General features: G+C 41.7%; 1 protein-coding gene across 1 annotated transcript in view; it reads left to right on the top strand.

The window, feature by feature from the left end:
- The window catches only part of mgll (monoglyceride lipase), a 129,031-nt gene that overhangs the window by 25,784 nt on the left and 78,669 nt on the right, over positions 1–24,578 (top strand). Inside the window, exon 3 of the mRNA XM_003217768.4 lies at positions 10,798–10,904. Coding sequence (XP_003217816.2) covers positions 10,798–10,904 — 107 coding nt within the window. The remainder of the gene's footprint in view (positions 1–10,797; positions 10,905–24,578) is intronic.

Here is a 24,578-nt window from a genome sequence, read left to right as displayed (position 1 = left end):
AAGCCTATTAAACATCAAATTAGGTTATGATTTTACGAATTAAGCACCAAAACATCATGTTATACAACAAATTTGACAGAAAAAGTAGTTCAATACACAGTAATGTTATGTTGTAATTCTTGTATTTATGAATTTAGCACCAAAATATCATGATATATTGAAAACATTGACTTCAAAAATGGCTTGGATAATCCAGAGGCTTGGATAAGTGAGGCTTGGATTAGTGAGACTCTACTGTATCAGGCATAAACAAAAATAAATGCAAAGCCACATACCAACAAAAAACCATGACATAATTACCAACACATTTCACCAACTGTTGACTCAGCAGGGCTACTGCGTCCTATTTCAATTTATAATTTGAAAAATTCTCCTGTCTTTTTGTATGTAAGTATATATGCAGTTATATGAACTAGAGAGGGCTGGTTGAATGAATCATGATTAAGACCAGAGATTCACACTTTCCCTCAGCTATAAGAAAAAAAATATTATGAAAGAAATATTCACTTCACTTTATTTCTTAATTAGTCGCTCTCCACCAGGGTGCTCCAAGCGACTTACAATTTAAAATATCATTTTATTCATTGTCTCATCTGACTACTGATTTGACACTTCCTTTATTTATATGCTGTTAGAGCTGTGTTGAAAAGCATAGCTGAATATTTAGTGCTAAAGTTGAGGCTTTTGTATATGCTGAGAGGACTGCTCTTATGCACAATTATTATGCTTAATCTCTACCTACCATTAAAATACATAACCCCCATCCCTCTGCAGAAATAAATCAATACTTGAAATTTCAAGCATATCATATAGGATTTCAAGACTCTGCCTTGGCTCTTTACAATGTAATAACATTCAGTTCTCTGATCCCAAACATTGCTGATTTTTTTTTATACTAAAACAATGTATTGTGCCAAATATTTTTCATATTTGTGAAGTTAATCATCCTGGTGGAATATAGGTATGAAAGACTCCAAAGGTGAAAAAGAAATAGTGATACCAAAATCGAAAAACTGATGTTGTACAGCACATATTCAAGAGGTATTTTGGAATTCTGCACTCTTTTACTGAACAGTCAAACATCTTAATTCAATAGTGATGAAACCACACGAGCATTGTCCTGCCCAACTTTGACCTTGTCAACTCGTGTCATATCTGAACTCAAAATGGTCTTGAAAGTTACACAGTTTGCCCCTCCCTGACTCCACCTTGCTATGAAAGAGCATTTCTGGCATGCCTACATTCGGAAGAATGTTGCACTTGCAGAGATCAGGTGGTTTTGTATTTCAGTGTCAATGCTGACTTTTGTGGAGAGGTGGCTGCCAAGGTAGCACAAATGGTTAACATTTTCTAATGTGACACCATTAAGCTGTATTCCTAGCACTGCAGAGGGATTAGCTGGTACCTGCTGGAAGAACACTTTGGTTTTCTTGATGTTCAATGAGAGGCCGAGCTTCTCTTATGCTTCCGCAAAGATGTTTAGAGTGGCTTATGGGTCTTCTTCTGAATGCACACAGATAATATTATCATTGGCATATTGGAGTTCTATAACAGATGTTGTTGTGAGCTTGGTTTTGTTTTTCAATCTGCTGAGGTTAAATAGCTTGCCATCTGTCCGAAAGATGATTTTCACTCCAGTGGGAAGCTTCCCATCAACAAGATGAAGTATCATAGTGATGAATATGGAAAATAAGGTTGGGACAATAACAGATCCCTATTTGACACCCGATTCCACCTTAAATGGGTCACTTTGGGAGCCATTGCTGTCCAAGACTGTTGCCATCATGTCATCATGGAGGAGCCGCAAGATGTTCACAAATTTGTCAGGGCACCTGATTTTTTGAAGGATGTTTCAGAGAGCACTGCGATTCTGAATGAAGCAGAGAGTGTTTCATCCTTAGGGACACTTAGGTGCTTGTTTATCAAGCAATTGTCCTCCCAAACATGTTATATGCCTGCAAAACATGGACAGTCTACAGACTCAACTCCTGGAACAACTCCACCAGTGCTGCCTCCGAAAAATCCTGCAAATCTCTTGGGAAGACAGGCAGACAAATGTCAGTGTGCTGGAAGAAGCAAAGACCACCAGCATTGAAGCGATTCTCCTTCGTCATCAACTCTGCTGGACTGGCCACGTTTTCCGAATGCCCGATCACCATCTCCCAAAGCAGTTACTCTATTCCCAACTCAAGAACAGAAAACGGAATGTAGCTGGACAGGAAAAGTGATTTAAAGATGGGTGTAAAGCTAACTTTAAAAACTGTGGCATAGACACTGAGAACTGGGAAGCCCTGCTCTTGAACACTCTAACTGGATGTCAGCTGTGACCAGCAGTGCAGTGGAATTCGAAGAGGCACTAATGGAGGGCGAAAGGGAAAAACATGCCAAGAAGAAGTCGCGTTAAGCTAACCCTGACTGGGACCACCTTCCATCTGGAATCCAATGTCCTCACTGTGGAAGAACATTAGGGTCAAGAATAGGACTCCACAGTCAGCTACGTACCCACAGACAAGACACTACACTTGGAGGACCATCATACTCGGATACCTAGGGATCGCCTAAGTGAGTGAAACTGCATGCCCACATGTTCTGTGTATCATATTATTTTAGGTCACATGACTGCAATGACTGATTTTTTTCTCTCTCTCAGGCATACACAAGCCTATCAAACAATAGCCTTCCACATTTTCCTGTCCACTTTACTACCCACCTCTACTCATTGGATGGCTTCTAGTTTCCTTCCCCTCCTGCCCAAGTGAGTGAATTAGCATGGGAATTTTAAATGTTGTAGACTGTGTTGAGGCTTTAATTCTCCCATTAAACACAGACACATGTAAACACAAACACACACACACACACACACACACACACACACAGAGGACAGAGGGCAGGTGGTGTGGAGGTCAACAATGTACGGGCAGTAGGAAGAGGCTTCTGTCTCTCAGTCTTGTCCTCTGTCAGCCCCAGAGACTCATACAGCACCCAATTAGCGTCCTTCCCCTCTCCTGTCCAATCCCCCTTCCTTGCACTACTCATTACAATGAGTTAGTGAATGATGGGGGGAATCATGACCCCCCCTCCCAATCCCATTCCCCTTGCTTGCCCATGACTGACTAAAATATGAACTGTATTATCCCTTTCCAATCCCTTTTCTCACCATCCACCACACCAGTTAGTGAGTGAGCAAGTGAATGAATGAATAACAGGAAGAGGGGTGTGATGTGACTGTCTGATCCTCCTATCCCTCCCATCCCCACCCCCAGTGAGTGAATGACTTGAACAGGCCCACACTTGTAGCCATGTCTACCACTGTGTCATGTGGCGACTACTGGGCAAACAGCTGAGCTTAATAAATGGTTCTTCGTGGACAGTTTACTGACATCATAAAGATAAATGTGTGAATTGGGTCTAGTTCAGCTTTTGCTGTGAAGCTGTACATAAATGGCTAAACTTGTGATGTGTATTGGCTTGAAATCACATTCCAATTTCTTTCAGTTGATTTCCTCCACCTAATCTCCACATTTCTGGGGAGATTAAATTTTTAAGTATCCAAAAAGCACATGTCAGCTATTCTGTTTTAGAACTGATCCAGTTAGAGCAGTGAAACCTTTCAAATAAAAAAGATTCTGCACATTCCTCCCACATTCTAACATATTCATAATAATAAGGGGTCTGACCTAGAAAAATGCAAACTCATTCACTTACATTTCCATTCTGGATGTAAACTATCATGCATAATTTGAATGTTGAGAAAAGAATTGATACAGAGATATGATATTCAGAGTTTGATGTATATGAATCAAGTGTATCAAGACCTTTAAAGATGCTTCACAGAGGGTCCCAGCTGTGGAAATGAGAGGGTAGCAAAAGAGCTCTTTTAGTGGTGATGCCTTTGGAATGAACCTTTATCTGTCCTTCTATCAGGCTCTCCCCCAGGGGCGGTTCAACCATTAGGTGAAGTATGCGGTTTCTGAAGGTGCCATCTTCTAGGGGGTGCCTAGGGGGTGCCTAGGGGGTGCCGTTGAGGCACCTCCGCCCAGGCATGGCCTTCCTGCCTCTGCGGCCGCAGCCTGGCCTGGCCTCCGCAGTGGCCGGGCCACCATGGCAGTTAAAAGTGGTGCTGAGGTGCCTTCACTTTAAAGCAGAGGCGCAGAGTCACTTCCTTCACCTGCTTCCCAAGCTTCGGTGGTGACCCAGGTGTTTTGGACTCCAGTTCCCACCAATCCCGAGCATCAGCCAAAGCAATGAGGCTGTTGGGAGTTGAAGTCACCTCCCTGGGGGTGTGGCCTGAGGAGGAGGCCACTCAAATTTGGGCGTGGCGGCCGCAGCTTGCTCCCAGCACTGGCGAGGAATGGAGGGCGGCAGCATGGAAAGCGGGGGCCAGGGCAATGGGGGCACCTATGGAGCAGCCAAAGTGGGCAGCCCCTTCGACCTGTGGCTCTTCCTACAGCAGCCCCAAGTCCTTGCCCAACTCCTCATGCCGTAAGCCGGGACTTGGGGCGGGCGAGGGGTTTGGGAGGGGGTTGAAGGAGCTCTCCGAGTGCTCCCGGGGAGGGCTGAGGTACGGCCTCCTGATTGGTTGCTTCAGATACCTGGGCTTGAGGGAGGGAGTCACTGGCCTGAAGACTTTCTGAAACTCCCAGGATTTTATAGTGTTGAGTCATGACAGTTAAAAGTGCTGCCAAGTTGCATTTGTTTACTTTACAGCAGGCATCGGCAAACTTCTGCCCTCCGGTTGTTTTGGACTTCAACTCCCACAATTCCTAACAGTGAGGGGCAACCATGAAAACTATTTGCTCAACTATCTATGGCAGGCATGGGGCAAACTTCAGCCCTCCGGGTGTTTTGGACTGCAACTCCCACAATTCCTAACAGCCATTAGGCTGTTAGGGATTGTGAGAGTTGGAGTCCAAAACACCCGGAGGGCCGAAGTTTGCCTCATGGCTGATCTAAGGCAAACAATTGGCATAATACAGCATACTGGGTTCAAGTTAACTAGCAAAGAAAGATGGTCATATGGGGAGTCAAGGCTCTTCTGGACTCTTAAATACGCTTCGTGTATTCCAAGTAGACTGAAATATACTTGTGGATTATCTGCCTTGATATTCTGAGTTATATGACTGTATGGAAGGACCCTCTTCCACACAGCCATATAACCCAGAATATCAAGGCAGAATAACCCACAATGTCTGCTTTGAACTGGGTTATCTGAGTCCACACTGCCATATAATCCAGTTCAAAGCAGATAATGTGGATTATCTGCCTTGATATTCTGGGTTATATGGGTGTGTGGAAGGACTCTCAGGGCTCTTTCATCTGACCTGATTCTGATGTTACCTTTGGTTGTTATTACTGATTATTTCGCTTGTTTATATTTTTGATGACTTCAGGGATATATTTCTTTTTTTTCATGAAGCCTTGCTAATTAAGAGCTAGGGTTTAAATAGTGGATTGGAGTAAGTCATGACTACAGGAATCACTGTAAGATGTGTAAGGCATACAGAAGACCAAATATTTCATTGGTTCTGTTTTAAACTTCAGCAAATCTGGGTATGGAGTTTGGAAATGTTACTCTTTGACTATAACTGCTCAGGAATTCTGGCAGATATAGTCAAATTCTCAGAGTTGTGGTAACAGAAGTAATTTTTCCAAACTCTTCTAACTGTTCTTTCACAAAAAGGGTACAAGGATAGAAGAGCTGCAGAATAAAATTGATTCGGAAGCAGCCTCTCTGCAAACAAAGGCTTGGGTTTGTTTAGGGTTTTTTGGTTTCATTCAGTTAGTTTCGAAAAATATATATGACTGGCTTGTAAAAGTAAATGTAGGACAGAGATATTGGGTAAAATACCCTGTATATTCATGTATAAGTCTAGAAATTTTAGTCAAAAAATCAACCCTAAAAACCTAGGTGGACTTATCTTCAGGTCAGTGTGGGGACAGTACCTTAACTCTTTTTTTTAAAGGAACCATCCCCTTCTCTTAGTAGAGTGATGAAAGGCTAGAGCATAGTCCATCCTGAGATAACCCTCTCTCCTCTGCGACAAAGGTTTTGACCTTTTTAAATGCCTGAATGGGAAAATGGCAGTGGGAGTGGTTGGCCCCCTTAGGCAACTTTGGTACTTTCCCTTCTTTGCAGAATGACCCTTGACCTATCCACAGGTCATATCAATATCCATAATTTTGTCCCCAAATCTGCCCCTAACTTATATGTGAAGTAGATTTATACAGGAGTATATACGGTGGTACTTCCCACTGTGCATATTTAAACTGTGGAATTTGCTAACAAAAGATGCAGTGCTAGTCACTGACTTGAATTGCTTTAAAGGAGGTTTAGACAAATTCATGAAGGATGAGAAAGCGTCACCTGTTGAATTTTCCAGATAAATTGCTAAAGAAACAAGAACAGGGCAGGCTATTTTTTTCTCTAGTACTTTGAGTCCTTAGATACTCAACCCACATCATACCAACACCACCATGATAAGGAACTTTATGGGAAGATCAATTCAAATGTGGACAATCCTCAGGCTTGGAAGGAGGTCACCCGTAGAAAAAGACACAGGACCAGGCAGCCTCCACAGACTACTTCTGCTCAACTTGACTTACACAACAGATTCCAAATTCTTGCACCACTAACATCTGATCAGGAAAAACATCTTGTAGAGGACCACAGTTACTTAGATACCACTCACTGGGCCACCCTGATGGAGATGATGCATCACTACTTCACACTTACACAGTCATGCAGATGCTCCATCCCCAATCATAGACCAGGCACAACAGGAACACCCTTGGGATAGTGATGGGCTCTTGGATGCATCTCAATGGATTGTCATTGATGAATGCACTGGGGATGTCGAGGAGGAGGATAACACTTTAAACCTACATGATTCACTTCCACAGGAACACTTTTCAGGGAACCCACACACTATCTTGCACAAAAGGGACCCTGTCAATCCTCAGAGGAAACAGGTCTTGGTAGAAGGTGACACCCTCCTTAGAGGAATGGAAGCCATCATTTCCAGACCGGATAGGATGACTTGAGAAATATGCTGCCTCCCAGGGGCAAAAGTACACCATATCACTCAGAGGCTCACCAGGCTCCTAAAGCCCCCATCACCCTCCCCCCCTCATGTTGATTCACATAGGAACCAATGATACATCCAGGCATAATTTTCAAAAGATCACAAATGATTGTCAAGCTCTCAGAACAAAGCTAAAACTTTGTAATGTACATGTGATCTTTTCATCCCTCCTTCCCGTTGTAGGACACGGCTCTACAAGGGCCAGAAAAATAGTACAGGTCAATAACTGGCTCAGAAAATGGTGTGAGGAGGAGAGTTTTGGCTTCCTTGACCATGGCCTGCTTTTCCAGGAGGATGGCCTACTGGCAAAGGATGGGGTGCATCGCACACAAGTAGGAAAACATCTTTTTGTGCACAGACGCACAAACCTCATCAGGCATACTTTAAACTAGATCCACTGGGAGAGGGGAACAACAGTATTTTACCCACGACCACGGGGAACCGCCACAAACACAACAAGGACCAAGTACCGAGAGCACAATAACCCCAAATAAACAGTTTGGGGGAAGGTCTCAGGGGCTTACATGTCTTTACACTAATGCACAGAGCATGGGAAATAAGCAAGATGAACTCCAACTTTTAGCACAACACCACACTTACAATGTCATAGGCATCACTGAAACCTGGTGGGATTACTTCCATCACTGGAATGTAGCCATCGAGGGCTATAACCTCTTTGACAGAAACAGAACAAAGGGGAGAGGAGGGGGAGTAGGTTTGTATGTCAAAAACAGTTATCCGGGAAACCAGCCTGAAAGCATCTGGATAAGAATCAAGGGAACCGGGACTCAAAAAGATCTCATTGTGGGTGTCTACTACAGACCTCCGAGCCAGGATGAAGAACTCAATGAAGCCTTCTGTCAGCAGTTGACCAAATAGGCACAAAGAAGAGATATAGTAGTTATGGGCGATTTCAACTATCCTGATATCTGTTGGAAAGCACACTCAGCCAAGAATACAAAGTCCAACAAACTCCTCACTTGCCTTGCAGATAGTTTTATGGTCCAGAAGGTAGAAGAGGCAGTGAGGGGATCGGCTACTCTCAATCTCATCCTAACCAATGTGGAGGACCTGATCAATGCAGTTGAAATGGTTGGATTTTTAGGGGCAAGTGACCATGTTCCTGCAGTTTGCCACACAAAGGAAGGCTGAAACTAAGACAAGTCAAACCCACATTCTGGACTTTAAGAGAGCTCACTTTCAAAAAGTGAAAGAAAAAGACTCAAAAGAGACATGCAGAAGAATCGGAAAAGGAGAGAAATCACCAAAGAGGAATTCAAATGAATAGCCAACTCCTGTAGGGAAAAGGTTCGCAAGGCTAAAGTGCAAAATGAGCTCAGGCTTGCCAGGGACATTAAAAACAACAAAAAGGCTTTTTTGCTTACTTTGGTAGAAAAAGGAAGAACAAGGAGGCGGTAGGGCCTCTGCGAGGAGAAGACAGGGTGATGGTGACAGGGAATAGGGAAAAGGTAGAACTACTTAATGCCTTCTTTGCCTCAGTCTTCTCACAGAAAGAAAGCCGTCCTCAACTTCAGCAATATGGAGTGGACAAAAGATTAGGGAAAATCCAACACCAAACAGGGAAACAAGTCGTTCAGCAATACCTGGCCACTCTAAACGAATTTAAGTCCCCAGGGCTAGGTCAACTACATCCAAGAATATGGAAGGCACTAAAGTTATTTCAGACCACTGGCAATAATCTTTGAGAGTTCATGGAGAATGGGAGAAGTCTCAGCACATCGGAGGAGGGCCAATGTGGTCCCTATCTTCAAGAAGGGAAAAAGGACGACCCAAACAATTACCATCCGGTCAGCCTCACATCAATACCAGGCAAGATTCTGAAAAAGATTGTTAAGGAAGTGGTCTGCAAACACTTAGAAACGAATTCGGTCGTCGCTAATAGTCAACACGGAATTACCAAAAACAAGTCATGCCAGACTAATCTGATCTCTTTTTTCGATAGAGTTACAAGCTGGGTCGATACAGGGAATGCCATGGATATAGTGTACCTGGATTTCAGTAAGGCCTTCGACAAGGTCCCCCATGGCCTTCTTGCAAACAAACTAGTCAAATGTGGGCTAGACAAAACTACAGTTAGGTGGATCTGTAATTGGCTAAGCAAACGAACCCAAAGGGTGCTCACCAATGCATCCTCTTCATCCTGGAAAGATGTGATAAGTGGAGGTTCCATCCTGGGCCCGGTTCTGTTTAACATCTTTATTAATGACTTAGATGAAGGGCTAGAAGGCATTATCATCAAGTTTGCAGACAACACCAAACTGGGAGGGATAGCTAACACTCCAGAAGACAGGACCAGAATTCAAAATGATCTTAACAGACTAGAGAGATGGGCTGAAACTAACAAAATGAAGTTCAACAGGGACAAATGCAAGATACTCCACTTAGGCAGAAAAAATGGAATGCAAAGATACAGAATGGGGGATGCCTGGCTCGACAGCAGTATGTGTGAAAAAGACCTTGGAGTCCTCGTGAACAAGTTAAACATGAGCCTACAATGTGATGTGGCACCTAAAAAACCCAATGGGATTTTGGCCTGCATCAATAGGATATATTGTCTAGATCCAGGGAAGTCATGCTATCCCTCTATTCCGCCTTTGTCAGACCACACCTGGAATACTGTGTCCAATTCTGGGCACCACAATTGAAGGGAGATGTTGATAACCTGGAAGGTGTCTAGGGGAGGGTGACTAAAATGATCAAGGGTCTGGAGAACAAGCCCTATGAGGAACAGCTTAATGATCTGGGAATGTTTATCCTGCAGAAGAGAAGGCTGAGAGGAGGCATGATAGCCATGTATAATTATGTGAGGGGAAGTCATAGGGAGGAGGGAGCAATAATAATACTAATAATAATATTAATAAGATAATACCATCACCTAATGGCAGTTTTAGATATTTACATGAACCTGTTGTGCAATGTTTCCAGGGGGCTCTGCAGAAGATGCTACAGCTGTACTTCATAACAAGGAAAATCACCCTATTTAGCAAGCCTTGCAAATGCTGATTTGTTATCAGTAAATGTTTGATTTTTATACCTATTTTATATATTTATAAACTTGAGTAGTGTAAAAATTTCTCAGGTAGAAAGGGGTCACAAGTGGAAAAAGTTTAAGAAACTCTGCTCTAGATGTAAGTGCAATAGACAACCTCATTATATTGCTATCTCTTGCTCCCCCTCCCGTTTTGTTCTGTTTTGCAGACAACCGCTCACCCTCCCTTCTTCCCTCATTGCATAGGGGCATTGGGGGCAAGGCAGATTGGCGCCCTGTCCCTGACAGTGGGCCAAAACTATGGGCAGCTCTGTCAGAGCTACCCAAAAGACAACTTAACTCCCATTATTGGTGAAGAAGCATCTTGCAGTGCTTCCACTCTATTTTGGCCATCAATGGGTCAGGGCCACAGCCTACATCATGCGATGGCACTTGGTAGGCTCCACACCCAGAGAGGAACAAGGGTCCAATTTCCCCTTGTGTGATGAAGTGGTTTAAAAGCTATAGCTCCCCAACAGGATTCCCGCTGAGATTTGCAGATTTTGAGCACAATGAATAAGTGGATTGATACAGGAGAAGCCAAAGGGTCTTGAAGATTTGAAACTATGTGTTGTTGAAAACAATATTGATAATTAAAAAGCACTAACTTGTTTGCCTATATATTTCTTGCTTATTAACACTGTACTTTTTATCTTCATGATTTAGGGGCCTGGTGTTTGTTGCTCATGGTGCTGGAGAACACTGCTGTCGTTATGATGATTTGGCCCAGATGTTGACAGGGAACAACTTTTTCGTATTTTCTCATGATCATGGTGAGTGCCCTTAAAAGAGCAGATGGTTGAGAAAACAAAAAAGATGGGGTGGAAGGATCTGTAACATTTTTAAAAAGAGAAAGCATTTTGTTATAGACTACATTAAGAAAAGTGATTTGTCTTTCCACATCTTCTTTACCTCGTTGCTTTGTTCAATGTATAGTGTGTGTGTGCGCCTTCAAGTCACCTGTCAAATTATAGTGTATGAATTTCATAGGGAAGTTTCTTAGCAAGGAGGTGGTTTTGTCAGTTTCTTCCCCCAAATATCAAGAATGGGTCAATTTTCTTAAAGGGTTGTTGTGTGTCTTTCGGGCTGTGTGGCCATGTTCCAGAAGCATTCTCTCCTGACGTTTCGCCCACATCTATGGCAGGCATCCTCAGAGGTTGTGAGGTATGGAGAAAACAGGATTTCCAGACATGAATCAACCTAGGGCAGTTAACGACTCTAAACAAAGGATGCCCCAGAGGCAGGAAGAAGACAGCAGATAAGCTTTTCAATGCTAATTAAAGTGATTAACTACACACATTCACACTGACCTCTCTCACCCTAGACTTTCCACAGATATATATTTACCTCTTTGCTTAGTTTTCTCCATACCTCACAACCTCTGAGGATGCCTGCCATAGATGTGGGCGAAACGTCAGGAGAGAATGCTTCTGGAACATGGCCACACAGCCCGAAAGACACACAACAACCCTGTGATCCTGGCCATGAAAGCCTTCGACAACACAATTTTCTTAAAGTTTTCATGCTTCATTTTATTGCTAATGTTGCACCATGGTTCTAATTGTTCCTGGGATTCTGATAATATTTAGGGAAGAAATTTGTTGCATCTTTTTATTAGAGTATAGGCAGTCTCTGAGTTACAAACATCCAACTTATAAATGACTCATAGTTAAGAATGACAACAGGAAGTGAGAGAAATCTACCCCTAGGAAGGGAAATTCACTTTTGAAAGAGTTATCATGGGGAAAGGAGAACTGAAGCTTTCTCATCAATCCCACAACAAGCCAAATTTTTCAAAATCCAGTTATTGCAGGGACAGAAAGTGAGATTAAATCTTCTGAACAGGGGAATAGACAGCAAAACAAACATCACTTCCCTATGCTATCCAAAGCTTTAAAATATTTTTGGCTGGAGTTACACTTTAAAAACGTACCTGTTCAGCAAATTCAACTTCAAAACAAATATACACCACCCATCTTGTTCGTACCTTGATGACTGCCTATATATGAGGATCCTTGTTAAGCCCAGCACCTTGTTTATTTCTTACAGCGATCAGTTAGATGAATTATTGCTGCATATTAATTGGTCTAGGATGCTAGGGCGCTTCTATACAGCCACATAATACAGCTCAAACTGGCACTGCTGGCCATGGTTTCCCAAGCTTCCCTGTGCCCCATTTCCCACCCCAAAATGTAGAGAAAGCCTGAAGCTGTCTCCAATCCAAAACTGTTGCATTCTGAATGACACAATCCAAAAAGAGGGCAGCCTTCAGCAACAGTATGGAGGCTTTCTCTGTATTTGGGGGGAAGGAAATGGGGTTCAGAGAGTCTTGGGAAGCACTGCCATGCCACCATGGCCCCCAACATGTCCTCCCTCCTCCCCTTATCACATGGTGGGGACGGGAAAGGATGCATTGGTTCCCTTTTCTACCCCCATCAGATGGCAAAAAGGGCGGCAACATGTGTTGCCCTACCGCCCTTTCTACCATCACACTTTCCTCCTCTGTGGTGGAGGACAAAGCTCCTTTTGGCACTTCGTCTCCATTTCGGGAGGAAAGTGGATAGGGTTCACCATGCATTGTGTGGTGGCACATGGTAGGCTCCGCACAAGCCACAAAATAAAGCTGCTAAACAGGACATTTTGCCCTTTGTGAAGGGCTCCCTAGTCTTTGGCTCTGAATTTTCTGTTCAGTCTGTTAAATGAGATATCTCCTGTATAAATCTTGAAAACAAAATCTCAGTGAAACAGATGCTGAGGTATCTTGCCTAATTTAAGTTTAGTCATGTATTTCAGCTCATTCCCAAGTACTTGTTGAAAGATAAAAAAGAACATACTAATGAGATATCTAAAATCTATTCACAACTCATAGGTCTTAGTAAGTCTTTAGTGGGGTTAAATAAAACAGCATATATAGATAGACTTCTATTTTTTACAAACAAGTGCACTCTGACAGGAGTGCCTTTGCAGAGATAAAGCTTATGTTCCCATTCTGTACCTATTCATAGAGGTGTATGATCTAGCCACAGTGATACATGCCTTGGTTACGTTGAAATTGGATTATTGTAAAATAAACTGTTGGGTCTGCCTTTTCAAGAGTGTTCAGAAACTTCAATTTGCCCAAAGAGTTTCAGCCAAACCTTTGTCTGTGACGACTTGCTGGTAGCATCATCATGCAATCATAATAATAGGCTAACACTAGTGGCTGAGGATGTGTTCCAAGGGTACAGTCTTGGCAGTGGCTTCGTAAGTGACTATAGAGACCTATTCTGGATCTGCGTGGTCTTTTACAGTGAGGACATCGATTTCCAGATGGAAGGTGGTCTTGACAAGGGTTTGCTTGATGTGCCTCCCTCTTGGCATGTTTCTCCCTGGGAGCATACAATACCTGCATTACAGAAGTTCACTCAGATCTGAGGCAAAACATCCAGCAAAACCCCCGCCATTTTGGGATCATTACTAGCTTGTCCCCTCCCCGGGCTACTGGATCCCGAAGAGGCAGGATGGCTGTGAAGATTGATCCTCGGAATCACATATGGGGATCCCAAGAGTCATTCCATACAGACCCCATACCTGGAACTGTGTGGACCTTCCTGGAAGTTCTGCATCTTCCCAGCTATTTTTTAATCCAGAATAAACCTGGATTCCTAAGGACCTCATCAGATTGCTGTGGGGCAGCGGGCCAATTTGCCAGGCTTTGTGGTAAATCAGCGAGGCAATCCCAGCACCCCGTACCCTGCCTCACCCACAGCGACGCTTTCCCATCACACATGAGAAAGCATAGCCAATGGCTTCCCCCTGCACTGGCCCCGTTGCTCCCTACAGAATGCATAAAACCTGTGTTCTGAGGGAAGTGTCCTACCATGCTGTCAGGATGATACCTCCATGGAGCCCCAGTGGAAGTTGCCATATGTCATGTGATGGCATCTGGCAGGCTCAGAAAAGGAAGTATCCTGGTAGCATGCTGGGATGCTAATTTTCCTCTGTGTGATGAGGTTGCAGGTTTACTTCAGGCTAAATTGGACTAGCTTGATGTATTTTTTGATGCCTCAGGCTAATCCATTTTGCAGCCCGCATTTTAGGACTATGTAGAAGAGGCCTAAATTGAGTCTTAGTATTATAACTGTGCAGTGTCAAAAGGGCGCTGAAGCTTATAAAGCTCCTGCCAGGTTGTTCTTGGGACTAGCTGAAGTTTTGCAACCAACAAAAAGGCTATACATGTGCTGAAACTTTCTTCTGCTATTGGGGCTTTATGTTGGAACCATAACTTATGTAAGCTTCCTACCGCGTTTACTAGGTGGGTTGCATGGACAGACCGTAGCAATAGTTTCCGGGAATGAGAATAGGTTCCTGCTACATGGTTGGCTGTTTGGTTCCTGTGAAAGTTGCCATATGTAACCACACAGGTTTTTGATCAATTTTTAAAAGAACACATTTGCACCCAGACCATTTGTTTGAAGGCTGACTACCCCCAAATTTCCATACAGTGGGCTTGGTGATATAAATACTACTTACCAGAATGTATATGCAGTAAAACAAAATTGCTGAGAACTTGAAATTCTTTTTAAACGAATGACACATCTGGAAACTGAGGAGAGTGGTGAAAGATGCTTGTATTTGCACTACGTGATGAAATGTGTATTCTCTCTTTATCTCTTGAATATCTTTTATGCTAGAGAATAATGAATAGTCTTTTAGTCAAGGATGATCATTGTGCTTTTTAAAGAAAAATCCTTGAGTTCATGGTTTCCAAAACAGTCTGTTAACAGTTTGCACCTGGTAAAGCTGTGCCATTCACCAGTTTCAGTGAGTCAGGATACATTATCAAGGCATTATGTTCTTCTAGATGTTTTTGGATGTGTCACCAGATTTTACTGTATAGCAAAAAAACTTTATCCATGGAAAAATCATGCAGAAGAAAATGGACTGAGAATGCTTCATTTTGCTGTCTATGTGTTTCACAATGAAGCTCTTTTAGTTTTAAGGAGGAAAAGAGGTGGTCTTTTAAATTTCTAATTGTTTTCTCCAGTTAAGCAATGAAGATAGAATCATAGTTAGAAGAGACCACATGGGCCATCTAGACCAGTTGTTCTTAACCTGGTGTTCCCAGATGTTTTTGGCCTATAACTCCCAGAAAGACCAGCCAGGTTATCAGCTGTTAGGATTTCTGGGAGTTGAAGGCCAAAAACATCTGGGAACCCCAGGTTGAGAACCACTGATCTAGACCAACCTCCAATCAAAGTGCCCCTGGCAGATCCAGCCTCTGTTTAAAATCCCCCAAGAAGGAGCTTCCACCACACTCCAAGGCAATGAGTTACATTGTTTAACAGCTCTTACAGATGTTTATTATGTCTAAATAATGTAGTTTCCTAATTTCTAGGTTTCTCCTGTGGTTCACTGAAGTTGACAAAGTTAGTGTTGCTTGAATGACTTCGTTCCATACTTCCTCATTTTCACATATTTGGGGTTATTTTAAATAGAGCCTTAATTCTGAATGTCTTTACACTTGTCATTGTGTAAATACATTTCTCCTACAACTGTACCATTCTTGCAGTTCCTAGATCACTGATCAATTTACTCAACATTTTCCCACAATTTAGGGGACAGTTCTGTTTTCTGGACTCCTCCCCCATCCAAGTGAGAGTCTGCACATCAAAATGCTCTTTTTGCATTTCTCTTAGATCCCTAATAACTAAATATGTCATGATACAATCTGGATCCAGGGATCTTCTTTGGATATGTAATTGGAATGAGGCCACACTGAGTTCTGCAATTTAATGGAAATAATTTCGGCGATCTTAAGGTGAACCTATCATGAGGGCATGAGACAAATTTGTTCAGTTGGAGTTTGTCTTTGCCTTAGTATAAGGCTGAGAGAATGTGACTTGTCCAGAGTCATCCAGTGGGTTTCATTGCCGAGTTAGGATTTGAACCCTGAGTAGTATTGAGTAGTTCAATATTCAAACAGCTTACAAACTGGTTTATGTTAACTTGAAGCTATGAGTGAAAAGGTTTTTATTTAAGACTTTGTTTGAAGTTAACCCCAATCTCCAAGGAGTGTGAGCTGTTTATACAGGGATACATTATTTTTAAAAGTCCAAAATGGCCTTTGGATTGTTATAACTAATACAAGTGCAGCACCATCTGCTTAAATGAATGATGGGTGTATTTATATATCTGTTCACTCTATCTAGGCAGATAATTTAGCTTTAGCAGATACATGCATGTGTTCGCAAGCATTTCCCCTTCCAAAGATACATAGATATCTCAATAATCTTTTCTTCCTTTATAAAGCTGATGACAATATTCATATAATAATGACTAGGTTAAGAGACAAAAGCTTGTTGAGGCCCAACAGAGAACTCAAGCCCAAACTACATGTTATTGTGCAAATATAACCAACCTGGTGGCTCACATTGGTTGAGTACTGTATCCATTATCTACATAACATGATTTTGTGGAAATGGGATCTAAGTCTAAACACATAATGCATTTCTGTTTGATATATATCTTATGAGGGCGATTTTGTACAATATATTTGTAATAACCTTTTGCATGAAACAAAGTTTGTGTAATTGAACCATTAGAAAACAAAAGGGTCATAATTCCAGCCACCCATGTAGACAAATTTGGATTTTGAAATATTTTGAAAATATGTACCTGTACTGGTAAACATGTACCTGTACTGAGGTCGAATTTAGAATAGGATTGCCGTTAAAGAGGGCCCATGCCTGGCGAGCATTTACGCTAAAACCTAAAGAACCCAAATGAAGAACACACCTACCAAGGGTGAAAGCAGCCATAGAGGTTTATTCGCAATCTGGCCAGAAAGGATTCAATTATGGCTAGCACCAAAAATACAAGCATAAAAACATACATTGTACAGACATGAGTTTATATACATTTTACATCTATTCAAGTTATATGTGAAAAAAGCTTCTGAAGGAGGTTGGCTGCTGTTGGTCCATTGTGTGTGTGTGTGTGGGGGGGGGGGGGTGTCACGGAGACCTCATGGAAAGGGAAGAGAATTAATTATATCTCATTTTGTTTAGGTGTCCCTTGTGAACTATAAATCTCAGGGGTGGGGGTGCATTGTTTGACAACAATTTTGAGGCATTCACCTCAAATGGTAAGTGATGGGAGGTAACAGTGGTAGACTTCTGGTTGCTTTTTCTAACGTAATAGCTATTCCCCTATGCTGGAACACAGAGTTATTTATTCCATATTGTTACAATTTGACAGGGAGAGTCCCAATGTATCTTCTGTCAACTCACTTTTAGTTGCTTTTAAAACATTTCACTTTCTCTCTCTGCCTTCATATTTCCTAATTTTCTTACAAAGTGAGTTCAAATTCACAATTAGTTTACATTCAATTAATTTTGCAATGGGGAGAAATGGGTGGAATTCTGATCTTTTTACCTCCAGGGAAAAGAAAACTGCTTCATCCCATCCTAGCTTGTCTGTTCTTCCTTATAATAAGCTTGCCATCTTGACCACACTCTAATGTTGCTTGCCCACATATGTCCCAGTTTTCATCTGTGAAATATTGGAAGTTATATTATTCCACATAACCTATTATACACCTTCTGAACTAGCTCCTCGCCCCAGGAGTGGAAGAAAATTTTAGTGGTGAAATAAGATTCAGCTGCCAGTAGAGTTATTACAGACAATAGTTAGCAATATGGACCTGATAATTGTTTCCACGTATTGTAAACTGCTTCACTGCTTTTAAGTTTCCAAATTAAAAACTATGGCCTGTTGCTTAGCACTTACTTCTTTGAACTCAATGTTGGAAAGGGGCCAGCCTTTCTTTCAGTCCAATGTTTGAATGACAGATCATCAAGAATAAAGCATAGCAACTCTGAAATGGCAGGTGAACTAGATATTGTTTGACCTCTTCACAGGATGGTGTTCTGTGTGGGTGTATTCATGGAGTGATGCAAAGCTTACTATCCAGCAGGTAGAAATGACCATATTATTATTGTTAGCAGGTTCTTTTAGAAATCAATCCTACATAGCTTCTCTTTTGTTTATTCGGTCCAATAGGCTGAGCAATAGTCAGGTGGTACCAACTGTGTTTCCCAGTATTACTATTCATTTACAGCACAAAATATGTTATTTTCCTTTAACAGTTTAAAGGAAAAGAAAAAGTGGGTTCTTTCCCAGGGTCTAGGAGTCTTCAGACATATATTTCCTTTCATCAGAAATGTGCCTTTCTAATATTGGCATTTAACATTCTTTTTTAAAAAGTATGCATTGTTAACAAAGCCTTTTGTGTTTCTTTTCATTCTCTTAAAAGCAGAAGCAGTGGGTATTGGGCATTTTAAAAATATTTGGGATTTTTCATCAAAGCAAAAGCTTTCATCTGAAGATCTTTTTAAGGCCCATTGTTGAAACAGAAAAGCCATGTAATAGTGTGCATGGGTAGCATTTGTAAAAGGCTATTCTATAAGAGAAGGTCAAAAGGACAAAATTTGTTGAGGCTATAGGAAGCATGTATGTTTGTGTGTGTGTGTGTGTGTGTGTGTGTGTGTGTGTGAGGGGATCACTAGATGAGCCATTCCTAGCGTTTCTGGTATTGTTGAGTTAGCTTTACTATAGAAAAATAGAATAAAATAGAGAGTTGGTGTGAATCAGAAGTCTATTGAATAAAATAGTAAATAATGCATTGCATACAAATGTTGAGTGCAGTGTGTGTTTGTACAATAAGGCATTTATTTAGGTATAAGCAAGATAAGGAAAGCCCTACTGGATATACTGCCTCTGATTCTAATATATTGCAACTGTTAATAATTAATTACTTGCAGCAGTGACCAATATCTTTATCTTTCATTAATTTGTCTAATTCACACTTAAAGAGTTTTCAGTGACAAATCATCACCACATCAGGATGAACTGCATTCAAGTTTAACATGTGCTGTGTGACATAATAGTTCCTTCTTTCAGTTTCACTGGATGGCTGTAGGTTTTAGTGTTATGTAACAAGGAGAAAGTTTATTTGAATAAGAAGAGGATTTCTCTCTTTTCTCTCTCTCATATTTTATGTAATTTTATATATAAATCATGTGTTGTCAAAGACTTTCCATCCGTGTTTTTGTGTCCCTAGTTTCTGAGGTTTTTTTCCTCCTAAACTCATTCACCTCAAACATTGCAACCTCTCCTCTAGTTGAATTGCTCTATCATTCTATTTGTTTTTTGTATCTTATCCAAGTCTGCAGTATATTTTCAACATTAATTACCTTTTAATTCTAAATTATTATTTAAAAATTGTGTTGCTTCTCTATGCTCTGCCTGTCAAAGGACAGACGCCAGCCAGTTAGATAAATATAGTTTATTCAAAAATAACTCAAAAAAGCTCAGCACAAAGTCCAGAGAGCTCACAATACTTTAACTTCAGTGTGAATTAACAGTTCAGAGCAAGAAACCCCAAAAATGCAAACCGGAATATAATCCGGATTATCCGGAGATATAATCTGGATTAAAACCAAAGTGCTTGGAAACAGCTCAAAATTGCAAGGCAAAATCAAAACAGCAAAACAAACAAGGGCAAGAATTCCCAAGGCTCAAAACATCCCCAAAACCCAAAAGTACAGCAAAAAGCCCAAAACTAAAAGAAAGCCCAAACCGGGCTAAAGTTCTTCACCAAAAGCGGCGCAGGCAAACAATGTTGGAAAACGCTGAGGCAATGGCGATGAGCCGCTGCGGAGTCGAAAGCCAAGCCAGATGTCAGGGGAGTGAAATGTTGTAGCGAAGTCAAACTGGTCTGGAGTCAGGATTGGAGAACAGTGTCTGAGTCGAAGGTGAAGCCAGTGGTCAGCAACAGAAGTCAGCCACAAACACGGGAATGATGCCAAGCCGAGTTTAAGAGCGAAGATATATGCCAAGTCGAGTTCCGGTCCAAGGTCCAAAGGGTGAAGTCATCACAGTGAGGTCCACGTTGCGGGATAACACAAAGAACCAAGACAATGGAGGCGAGCAGCAGCTAATGCAAAATAGTAATAACAATGCAGTCCACACAGAAAACCCACACAGTTCCAGCCCTCCGTCGTAGAATAACCCGGATCAAACTTACATCGGGTGCAAAGTCCCAAGCCAGTCTTCGGAGTCAAATACAGGAAACCCAATGGCGCCCATCAACACCTTACCACACGCAAGGAACAATGGCCAAAAAGCCCCCAATTTATTTAGTTTTCCTTGGGCATCCAAACAACCAACGCCTTAGGATCAGGTGTCCCAAACTCCTCAGCATCCATGAGCCCAGTTTCCTCCCCAAGATCCTCCGGAGCCTGTGCCCAGTTAATGCCAACCCCTTCCGCCACCACCGGGTCCTCAACAGTCATTTACACCTCAGGATTCCCTTCCAACTCCCCAAATGAATCCTCATCTGAAGATTCCTCATCTATCTCCCTGACTCTCTTCCTATGTAAATCTTCCAGCGAGCCCTCCTCGCGATGATTCTTCCTTCCCCTCCTGATCCTACCATTATCACTCACAGCCTCAGAAGACTCATTCACAACACTGCCTCTGTTACATTAAGTTTCCTGGGAAACTGAGAAATTCCCTTTGCTGGGGGCAGAATGGACAGGAAGAATTGGATAACTGTATACTTGAATGATGAAAGTATTCTAACCTGAAAAACAGCTAGTATTTAGGCTATGACATAATGGTCAACAGTTAATGCTCCATAATTTTTTGTGGGCAGTCCATTTTTGCTGCTTTTTCCAGCCTGACAATAAGACAGAAAAGCAAGAATTGCTTCAGGGGTCTTGTTAGGGTTACTGCTTTGAGTTTGCTGAACAAGATGCGTAGGATATACTCAGCTGGTGATGCTGCTTTCCAGTGCTGGCAGTATGACTCCATCTACACTTAGGACCTCATCACGTTGAGGTCCTTGATGTGGGGAACAATAGGAGGACCCTTAGGGCAGCGAGGCAAATTGTGGGGCAACAAGACAAATCTTTCACTCGGCACCTCGCATCGTCCACACCATCTGCTTGCCCATCACACACTGGAAAGCATACCTCTCTGGTGCGCTCCCGTGTTGTCTCCATGATTCCCAATCTGAACACGGGTAGCTCCACCAGAGGTAGATGTGCATCATGTGATGAGATCCGGCAGGCCCCATGCCAGCTACGTTGGTGAAGTGTGGTAGAACAGAGAATTTCAGTAATGTGATGAGGTCCTAAATCTCAGGAGTGTGAACTATCAACTTTTTCCAGAAAGCCTAATTATATCTTCCATTTCATTTTCATGGAGCTTACACAAGGATCCTGTATACACATGTTCTGAAAATAAAAGATATATATCAAGTAGTTCTAGTCTCTGTAGTGGGGCTATTCTTACATGTCACTAACAGAGATAGTGGGGCTTGTTTAAAGCATTCAGATAATTTCTGAGTGTGGAGGCACTGATAGGGATCAGGACAGGAAAGTTACTTCCTTCAAATTGTGGGAAAAATTAAATTCTGTACATAACATTGTCCCTAAGATTTGTAATAAAATCTTCTGACATAATCTGTTGTCAAAATATTTTTCCATCATTCTTCCTCCATAGGCCTTTCCCTAATTCATGCTTTGCTGTGGAACCCTCACAATTATTTTAATTCACTGTTTCTTCACATACTTGAAGCCTTGTGCCTCTCCCATTTCATAGACTTTGCTCATTATAGTCAATGCTGGTTTCAGTTACTGCTGCTGCTTTTACTGTATCCTGTGCACTTAGGCTAACCTAGATTCCACAGAATCCATTGATAAAACCAAATCTTTGGTGCTTTGGATTTGATCTTGCAAAATGTCCTCTCCAAAGGGACACAATATAATTAATTCAAATTACCTATGCTCTGGCTTTTCTGTATTTTATTATCTGTGGGTCTGTATGGAGCTGCTAACACCTATTTTGGGCCCGGAATCATAGTAGAATAGATTAATGAAGTAATAATGTACTCCTTCATCCTTATATCTATTAGGAATTCAGAACACAGAGCTACACAACTAAGCAGAGGTAATTGGTATACTTTATCAGCAAAGAAAGCTTTTAGGTAGGTAATTTACAAGCATTTTTGTTGTTTTATGGAAGCCTTGGGGAAGATATGTTGTCTGGGAAATTCCCTATCACGTATTTTTGGGTGGCAGCAGAAATTAGAAATATTTTATTTCTTTAGAGACAGAGGATAGAACAGGAAGAAAGAAATAATTTCTACTACCAATCTCTTATGTCAGTAAGAAAAAAATAACCCCCACCCCATCCATCTTCTTTTCTTAATTTGTGAAATAGGATAAGTCAATTCCCTGCTTCAGCAGAATGATGGTTAATTTTGCATTCTGCATTTTTCATCTTACAACCTAAATATTCCAAAACACATCTTTATGTTGCATTGCACAGTATAATGTAATTCCTGCCAAGAAGAGTGTGAGAGACAGAAGGTCCCTCTACAATAACCAGGAACAAAATCCCATGAAAGACTACCAGATGAATAAGTGATTAACTGGGTTGTCATTTTTCAAACATTTTCACAAATGCAAGCACTTGTCATGATGGCTCAGCAAAACTCTAAAATCTAAAGGAGATTGAATATAAATTCTCTCCCATTCTGAAGTAGACACATTTGTTGAATCATTGATATGCAGGTTCCTTGTGCTACTTACCATGAGGTATAATATCACCAAACCAAGAACTGATTGACAGTTCTTCCACAAGATTTTGGCGGGGGGGACGACGACGACGACACTGTGCTGCACATGTTTCAGTTTTACTTTGGGGCAGGTCTCTGGCAGTGATGCTGGAAATTTAAGGACCCTTCCACACAGCCATATAAGAATATCAAGGCAGATAATCCACAATATCTGCTTTGAACTGCTGAGTCCACTCTGTCATATAATCCAGTTCAATGTGGATTTTATACAGTTGTTTGGAAGGGTCCTATGACTTCACTTCCTTGGCCATTGCCTTATTTTGGATCTCCTTGAGTTTCTATCTTGTCTGCGGGGCTGATTAACATGCAAGATACAGTTTTTTTATTTGTATGTTACACACTGTAACAGTCTGTTACAATATGGGGTAGCAATGGAAGTCTTAAAGTAGTCTAAAGTGTGATGATGCTGTACATGACCCCAGGTATATAAAACAGATATACAAATCAAACATTTATGGATAATAAGTCAGCATTTGCAAGGTTTGTTAAACAGGCTGATTTTCTTTTTTTGGGGATACAGCTGAAGCATCTTTTGCAGAGTCCATTGTAAACACTTCTTGTGTTGCTAACAGATTTGTGTAAATGGGTGGCATTCAGAAACATTTTATTGTTGCCAAATTTTTCATGAGCCCAACATTGAGCTAAGCTAGGGGACCCAGTGCTCTAGTATACTAGCTGGCTTACATTTCCACACAAACTGACATTTTTCTGTTTCTGAATGGAATACTGAAATGGTTGGGTGAATTTCAGCTCAGTTCTATTTAACATCTTTGTTAAGCACTTGTGAAAGTGTTTTTAATCCAATTCAGGGTGGCTGCATCTCCATAGTGGGTAGTACCAAAGGTAAAAAGCAGGTATTTTAGCCTTTTAGAAGGAGAAAAACCTTATACAAAAGCTGGAAAACCACCAAAGAGTCATGGAGGAAGATATAGAGAAGAGGGCACTGTCATCTGGGGGACTGGATTGGTAAACCTAGAAAGGAAGATTTGCCATTGATACTGAGATTACCCATCCATATCTATAAGAGGTCCCACAGTCATAGCACTGTAATGCTGTTGGTCGTTGTTAACTCTATTACTCCTTCATACTGAATACCAAGGACCTAAACCAGTGCTTCTCATCAGTAATGGACTTGATGAGGGCTAATAAGTTGAAATTAAATCCAGACAAAACAGAGGTGCTCCTGGTCAGTCGGGGGGGGGGGGGGTAAATCAGGGTGTGGGGTTGCAGCCTGTGTTGGATGGGGTCACACTCCCCCTGAAGACACAGGTTCGCAGCCTGAGGATGATCTTGGACTTTTCACTGATCCTAGAACACCAGGTATCGGCAGTGGCCATGAGTGCCTTTGCACAATTAAAACTTGTGCACCAGTTACGTTCATACCTTGAGACGCCTGATCTGGCCATGGTAGTCCATGCCTTAATCACATCCTGTTTGGACTACTGCAGTTTGGACTACATGGGGCTGCCTTTGAAGATTGTTCGGAAGCTGCAAATGGCCAAAGATCAGCAGCCAGGTTACTACCTGAAGTGCTGTACAGAGAAAACCACTCCCATGTTGCAGCAGCTCCACTGGGTGGTCATCTGTTTCCGGGCTAAATATAAAGTACTGGTCATCTATATTGTCAGGACCCAGGCTGCAGAGCACCAATAACCATACACAGAGGCCAGAATCTATCTAATATCTTTATTGAAGGAATATATAAAGTTAATAAAAACAAGTGTAGAAAATAGTCCAGAAGTAGACCTTTCAGGAAAGG

The sequence above is a fragment of the Anolis carolinensis genome, chromosome 2 (assembly GCF_035594765.1).
Source record: "Anolis carolinensis isolate JA03-04 chromosome 2, rAnoCar3.1.pri, whole genome shotgun sequence".
NCBI lineage: Eukaryota > Metazoa > Chordata > Lepidosauria > Squamata > Dactyloidae > Anolis > Anolis carolinensis.
Note: the sequence above shows the minus strand (reverse complement) of the source record. Positions and strands in the feature narration are given on the sequence as shown.